Source organism: Myotis myotis, unplaced genomic scaffold (genome assembly GCF_014108235.1).
Source record: "Myotis myotis isolate mMyoMyo1 unplaced genomic scaffold, mMyoMyo1.p scaffold_m19_p_9, whole genome shotgun sequence".
Taxonomy (NCBI): domain Eukaryota; kingdom Metazoa; phylum Chordata; class Mammalia; order Chiroptera; family Vespertilionidae; genus Myotis; species Myotis myotis.
Window position 1 is genome coordinate 82114391 of NW_023416401.1, and position 7990 is coordinate 82122380.

The following is a 7990-nucleotide window of genomic DNA, read 5'->3' on the forward strand; positions in this document are numbered from 1 at the left end:
GGGGGAGTGACAAGTGTGCCCTTGGGGGTGGGCGGGGCGGGGGTGGGGCAAAGGCAGGGAGCCGGCCAGGACGCTCACGCGGTCAGCGGATTGAATGGGGAGTGGACGTCCCTACGGGAAGGGGGTGCCGCCGGGCGAGGAAAGGGATCGGGTCACCGGGGAGAGAACGCGTGCGTGGGGAGCAGGACTGGAGATGGATGCAGAGGGGAAAGTGGAGGGAAGAAGGGGCCGGGTGATGAGCAGGAAACGGTTTAGTCACGGGGAGGCGGGAGGGGGAGGATGGATGGCCACCAGGAAGGTGGGGCGCCTCCAGAACCGCGCACTAGACGAGGGGTCTCGCGGTTCCACGAGGACCCGCGGGCGGGCCGGGGAGGTCGGGGTGTCCGGAATGCCCGGACCGGGGGCTGGAGGGGACCCCGGGGCAGGAGGCGCGGGAGTTCTCGAGCCGAGAAGCGGGAAGGGAGGGTCCCGGGGCGGTGAGGGCGGGAAAGGGGGCGTCCCGGCCCGAAGGAGGGCGGCGTGAAGGCGCGTCGCGCTCGCACGGGGATGGGGTTCGGAGGGCAGCCGGCGGCGGGGTTGGGGAGGGAGTTTCGGGGCGCAGAGGGCGGGAACGTCCTGGCGTCCCCCGAGGGTCAGGCCGGGGTCCCCGTAGCTTTCTGTTTTCCAGCGCCGGGGATCCAGCGAGGACCGGGGTTCCCCTAGGACGAGGCGGGGGTTCCCGGGGTCCCCTCGAGGCCACAGCGGCACCTCCCGTTCCCGTCTCACCTATGCCGGGCGCCACATAGACGAAGTAGAGCAGCGAGGACGAGAGCGAGAAGAAGAAGAGCGCGGCGATCAGCGAGCGGCGCGGCAGCCGCAGCAGCCCCCGGCGGACGCGCATGCTGCAGCCGGCGGCCGCCCGAGGGCCGGGCCGGGCCTGCTCCCGCCGCTTCCCGTCCGCCGCCTCCTCGGCCTCCGCCGCCGCCGCCGCCGCCTGGGCCTCGGCCACCACCTCCCGGGTCTCGCCGGCCGCCGCTCTCAGCCGCCTCGCCGCTCCCAGCCGCCGGCCGCCGCGGGCCGGGACACATGAAGGGAGCAGGGGCCGGAGCGGCCCGGAGGGAGCGCAGCGGCGGGGGCGGAGCGGGCGGCGGGGGCGGGGCGGGCGGAGCGGGGGCGGGGCGGGCGGCGGGGACGGGGCGGGGCCAGCGCCGCCGGCCCGGGAGCCCAAGACCCGCGCGCGCGCGCGATGACGCCCGGCCCGGCCGCTGACCCGCGGTCCGGGGAACCGCGCCAAATGGCGACAGCCCCTCTCCGGGCGCGGCCACCGCCCAGGCTTTCGGGGAGCGTTGCTCCAGTGCCCATTGGCCCCGCGCTTGGGCACCCGCAGCTCGGGAGCCCGAGGGGCCGTCTGCAAGGTCTGAAGCGGCTGGTCGCCAAGTGCGGCACAGGATCTGGGATTGTAGAGCCGGGAGCTCGCTAGACGCTTTCATTCATTCACCCATTCACTCATTCATTCAGTTCTCCATGTATGGAATGCCAGACATAAGCCAGGCGCCGTTCTTGATGCTGGGGAGGCTACAAAGAACAACACAGACAACATCAGTGTCTTCTTGGAACTTGCATTGAAAAAGAAACAGGTCGATTCATAATACCTGGTACTGATAAGTGATATGAACACAAGAAAACAGGAGGCAGGCCAGTGGGGTCAAGGAAGGCCGAACTGAGCAGGTGACATGAACTGAGACATAAAAGAGTGAATAACAGGTGCAGAGGCCTGAGGCTAAAAAGCCTGATCTGTCCCCAGGTTGACTCCAGTAAGACAGGGAGAGCGCAGGGATGAGGCTGGAGCTCTAAGCAGGGTCCACACCCCGTAAAATCATAAGGAGTGTCATGATAACAGTGATCAATGTAAAGACATGCTGAGAGATGCCTGGTTTTACTTATCTCATTACATCCCTCCAGCATCCCTAAGATATGCACTCATTATTCCCATTAGAGGCCTGGTGCATGAAATTTGTGCACAGTGCGGGGAGGGGGGGTCCCTCAGCCCCGCCTGCACCTCTCCAATCTGGGACCCCTTGAGGGATGTCTGACTGCCAGTTTAGGCCCAATGTGGGATCTGGCCTAAACCGGCAGTCGGACATCCCTCTCACAATCCGGGACTGCTGGCTCCTAACTGCTCGCCTGCCTGTCTGCCTGATCACCCCCTAACTGCTCCCCTGCTGGCCCGATCACCCCCAACTGCCCTCCCCTGCCGGCCATCTTGTGACAACGTCGCGGCGGCCATTTTGTGATGACGTCGTGTGACACCACCTAGGCTTTTATTATATAGGATGGTTAAAGGAGAAGAAGGAGAAAGAGAAGGAGATGATGAAGGAGGAGGAGAAGGAAAAGGAAACTCCTAGAGGGAGGAGCAATTCACCCAACCCTAAGGGCTCAAATCAAAATTGATGTGTTTCTTGGGGGGGATGAGGACACATTTGTAATACCTTAACTAATAAAGAATTTTAAAAAATAAAAATAAAAAAAATACAAAATTGACGTGTCTCCCCAGGCAGATCCTTGATCACTAGGTTGTAACTGCCTCAGCATTCCATTTGGCCCCTAATTCTCATTTTGTAGGCAAGTTGGTATCCTACTTGATAGGATAGTGTGAGACCATAGTCAAAACATCACTTTTCAATCAGCCCAGGCCAGAAGATCTCAAAGGTAGAGAAACTCACGGCCAGGGCCAGTAGAACCAGCCCCAGCTTCAAGAAACTGACAGCTGAATTGAGGAGGCAAGTGTTCCCTGTGTAGACACATCTGAACCTGGGGGGGACTGTCTTGGAACGCCAGAAGCAGTCAGGAGTAGAGAGGATTTTTCAGGTATTCTGTGAAAACTAACTATAGTCTGCATTAAATTCCTAAATTTGATTTATACTTTTCACAGTGTTTCTTTGATCCTTTAAGTGAGGGCTGTAGAACCAGACTGCCCAGGTTCTCTGACTCCCAGCTCTTCCATTCTTACCTGAATCACCTTAGGCAGGTAACTTAACTTCTCTGTGCCTCTCAGTAAAATGGGGGATGTTATTAGTAACAACTGCATCAGGTTGTTGTGAGGATTTGAGTAATATGTGCAAAGCTTGGCACACATACTAAATGCACATAGCTCTCACCAACTCCAACAACCCTGGGGGATGAGATGGGAGAGAACAGGCTTAAATAACGAAAAAGAAAAGCAGATGTGGGTTGACTCAGACTGATGTGGGCTCAAATCTTGGCTTGACCTCAACTGGCTGTATGACCTTGAGTAAATCACTAACCCCTCTGAGCTATTTGTTATCTGTGAAATGGTGTGGAATAAGCGAGAGAGCAGAGGCAAGGCCCTAGACCCGAAATAAGCTGACCTGAACCACTTTTTGTTTGGCCCACACATCGGCCTCTCCCCTACCATCTCTTCAGGAAACATTTTCAAACATACAGAAAGCTTTAAATAATAGTACAAGGAACACTCTCCATCTTGATTCAACAATCATTATCATTTTTCTAGTTTTATCTATCTGTATTTATATGTACAATTTCTTGCTGAGTTATTTAAAAGTAAGTTGCTGCCTTAATGGTATTTCATGTCTCAATACTCCAAAAATTCTAAGAAAAAATGCATTCTTCTAAATAAACACAATAATATCTTCATGCCAAAGAAAATGAACAATCATGTCATAATATCCTATAAAATATGGTTCATTCCCAAATTTCCCCATTTTTAAAAAGAATGTCTTTTATGGCTGTTTATTTTTCAACAGTATCAAATCAAAATTTACACATTGCACTTGGAATTATTTCTAATATTTGTTTATCTACAACAGTCCCTCTGTCTTTATTTTGTCATAATTTCCCCCCAACACTTTTTTTAAAACATTTTAAACCTATAGGGAAGTTGCAAGTATGCTACAATGAACACCCATCTAACCACCATGCAATGTTGCTTTGTTTAATTCAGCTAGAAATAGGTCAATTGGACTTCCATGTGGAAAAGAAAAGACTCTTCGCTGCTACCTCCCACTTTCCACAAAAGCAATCCAAGGTGCATTGTAACTCTAAATATGAATTATCAAATACAAAGGCTCTTAGACAAAAACATGGAATATCTTCATGCCCTGGGAGCAGGCGAAGACTTGTCAGAGGACACAAACACAAACCAAAAGGGAAAGATTTGACAGAATGGGCTATATTCAATTAAGAATTTCTCTTCATCAAAAGACACCCTTAAGGGGAAAAAAATGGGCAGCAAAGTAGGAGAAGAAATAGAAACATAGAGAGGGGTGAAAAAGAACTCATAGCCAAAATATTATAAAGAGCAACAATCCAATAAGGAAAAGAGAGGGGAGAGCAAGCAAAAGACACATGTGCATCTCATAAAAGAAGATATCCAAATGGCCAATAGCATATGAAAAGATGCTTACATCTTTTGAAAAATGCAAATAAAAACCACTCCTCAATACCATCTGTTGTCAGCTGGTTTTGAGAAAAAGGTGCGGCACTTGGGACCAGCCTTGAGGAAGTCCAACTTTGAATGGCAGGGGAGAGAGTGTGACTGCCAGGAAGGCTCAGGGGAAGGAGGCAAAGCCAGGAAGCTGTTGCTCTGGGAGCGGAGGGAAGAGATGCTTCTTGTAAATAAGCCAAAGGTGGCTCGCCACTGATCCCAGGAGCCCTCACTCTATCACTTGCACATCTGGGAAGTGACATCACTGGACTGACTTCTACAGCATGCTGGAAGGTGGAAAGGTCTCGGGAACTTGTGTACCTCTGACCATGCTGGGACAGAGAAAAAGATCTGGTCCCTTTGGTTGATATAAAATGGGCTCCAATTAGGAAGGGATGGTGAGGATCTAGCCAACTCAAAACAACCAATGTCCTCTACAGTTGGATTTCCTCACCATCGACCTCTCCCTTAGCCTAGGTGGGCAAGGAATTCCTCTGTTCCCCTAAGAAAAGAGATGGGCAGGCCTTCCCACATCTGGACTATCTACTGCTGACCAATCTCTCTCTACTCATGTCCCGTCTGAAATAACAAGGCATTGAAAAAGATAGTTGTTGTTGTTTTTAATGGAAGGAGGGCAAAAAGATGTAGGGGGTGAGTGTCCCTACCTCAAATTCTTCCTTCCACATTCCATTTCCAACTCACTCAAGCCTGTATTTATGCATTTGTTCATTTATTCATTTACTATTCAGTTCATTAGTCAAACAAGCTCGCTGCACTTTTACCTCTGCTCAAAAGTTATTTCTTCCATGAGACCTTTCCTCTAAAATATCTTCCTTCTTCCCATCCCAGAACACTCTATTCCCTTACCCAGTTTTTTTTTCAGAGCACTTTTCATCCTGACATTTATATTATATACTAGAGGCCCGGTGCACAAAATTCATGCATGGGGCGTGGGGGCGGGGGGAGGGGGTCCCTCAGCCTGCCCTGCACCCTCTTCAATCCGGGATCCCTTTGCAATCCAGGACTGCTGGTTCCTAACCACTTGCCTGTCTACCATCTTGATCACCGCCTAACTGCTCCTCTGCCGGCCTGATGGCCCCCAACTGCCCTCCTCTGATTGCCCCTAACTGCCTCTGCCTCGGCCCCCACCACCGTGGCTTTGTCCAGAAGAAGTCAGATGCTCAGAAGATGTCTGGTCTCCCTATCTAATTAGCACATTAACCTTTTATTAGTATAGATAAGATGTATGTTTCTTTGTTTGTTTTCTGTCTCCCGTATCAGAACATAAGCCCATGAGGTCAGGGATTTTGTTTCATTCTCTGCTGCATCTTTGCATCTTAGCACAGTGCCTGGCACCCAACAGGTGCTCAATAATTGTTGAAGGAATGCCAAAACAATATTAGGTGTGCACCGAGCATAGGCAGGGCATTGCGAATGCAGGGGTGGTTCTCGCAGCCAGTGACAGGATGAACAGGAAAGTGAGTAACTGGTACAGTGCCATGAGAGCATGACTCCTGTGGCAGGCAGTCAGGGAAGGTGTCCAGTGAGATTCTAGATGGTCTTTGAAGGGGAAGTGAAACAGGCTTGCTCAAGAACACTGAGAGGAGGCCGGCCTGGCTGGAGCAGCAGGTCCCTCCAAGGAAAAGGAAAAGGGGAGGGTTGAGGCAGGGGTGGGAGGGCCTGACCCTGTGGCTCAGCCAAGGCCCCTGAGTCAGAAAGATCTGGTGACTAACCAGTCCTGCCTCTGTGATCTCGGCTGGTTATTTCACCCCTCAGAGCCTCCATTTCTACATCTGTAAAATGGGGATCATACCGTTCCTTTCTCCTGGGGTTGCCGTGAGGATTTAAGATAACATCTATAAAGTGTCTGCCATGTAACAGGCGCTCAATCAATGGGAGCTTTCGTTATTCTTACACGTGTTCCTGTGGACCACAGGGAGCCCTTAAAGGTTTTAGAGGGGGGGAGTAGTCTAAAGCAAGTGAGGTCCCTTGGAGAAATGCCGGGAGAGCACAAGTGGGGCCTTGTGTGTCCTGCCCACACTTTCAAACTCTACTGGAGAAGTTTCCGGGCACCGGTCTTGAGGAAGCCATTGCACAATCCATAAATACTAATCACCAGTAGTGTGATAACATCACAGAGCAATGACTGCCTCAGTTCAAACTCCCAGAGGCAGTCAGCAGATAAAGATCATTGACATGAGCATAACTGCTCTCCAGGTCCCAGGAGCCTTAGCATTAAGTGCTTCCATGCCAGAAACGCCAATTAACTGTGCATTGACTATGAGTTTCATCCTTCTAACCTCCAGGCAGGAAGTGGTTAAGCACCGCCTTTTCGAGGAAACTGATGCTCAGAGCAGAAGTGACAGGCATCACTATCCGCCAGCAGCTTTAAGAACCAGTGTGTCAAAAAAAAATTTAAAAAAAGAACCAGTGTGTACTTTGCCACTGTTTTCTCTCGACCATGATAAGCATCAATTTCCTGAAGAAACTTGCCCAATTCCATCTGGCCAGTGATAAACATGTAGTATGTTCTGTTTTAAGCCTCTAAAATATAGGGGCTGTTTGTCAATACTGCCAACCTGGCTTATCCTGACTGATCACAAATATACTCTTCTGTAACTTGCTTTCTCTTGACATTATTTTTATAAGATATATCCACAATAAAACATGTAGCTTAAGTTTATTCATTTTCCCTCCTGGATAGTATTTCAGCATATAATTAGGCCACACTTTTTAAATTCCTTTTCTCCAGATGATGTCTAATTAGGTTATATCCAATATTTCACTATTATTGATTAGGTTATATCCAATATTTCACTATTATTGATCCTTAGCTACAATTCAAAATCTAAAATATCTGAAACCTAAAAGTTTTTTCATAATTTATTTGAGAGCAAGACCTGACCTGACCTGACCTGAACTTTTTGTTGTTGTTGTTGTTGTTGTTGTTGTTAATCCTCACATGAGGATATTTTTTCCAGGGCTTTTCAGAGAGAGTAGAAGGGAGGGAGGGAGGGAGGGAGGGGAGAGAAAGAGAGAGAGAAAAACACGTATGTGTCTCTCACAACAACTGGTTGCCTCCTGCACACACCCTGACTGGGGGCAGGGATCAAACCTGAAACCCAGATACGTGCTCTTGACCAAGAATCAAAGCTAAGACCCTTCTGTGCTCAGGCTGACACTCTGACCATTGAGAAACACCAGCCGGGGCCTGACCTGAACCTCTTTAGTGTCAAAACTGGGCCTTGGTAGACAGAAAGCTAGCTGTAATCTTTGCCACATTGTGAATATACATAAGCTGGAGGAAATATTCAAATTTCTTGCTTACAGAGTGTTCCATCCTTCTCAAGGAGTGTTTTTTAAATATTCCATGTGTGTACCATATTACCTTCAAAATTCTGAGATTTTCTAAATTGCAAAACACATCTGGCCGCAAGGGGTTTGGATAAGGGATGGAGTACAAACTGTCTGCAATAGTTCACTGCAATGAACACCTGTGGCAAAATCTTTCCCCAAGTTGGCCTCAACAATATTTCCCAACTCCAT

At 49.8% G+C, this 7990-nt stretch overlaps 1 protein-coding gene across 2 annotated transcripts in view; it reads right to left on the reverse strand.

The window, feature by feature from the left end:
- The window catches only part of B4GALT5 (beta-1,4-galactosyltransferase 5), a 72251-nt gene extending 71152 nt beyond the window's left edge, over positions 1 to 1099 (reverse strand). Inside the window, exon 1 of one of the 2 annotated variants that reach the window (XM_036323188.1) lies at positions 766 to 1099. In XM_036323188.1, coding sequence (XP_036179081.1) covers positions 766 to 880 — 115 coding nt within the window. In that variant the 5' untranslated portion in view covers positions 881 to 1099. The remainder of the gene's footprint in view (positions 1 to 765) is intronic. The other variant, XM_036323189.1, reaches the window with a different exon arrangement.
- Between the last annotated feature and the right edge of the window lie 6891 nt (positions 1100 to 7990).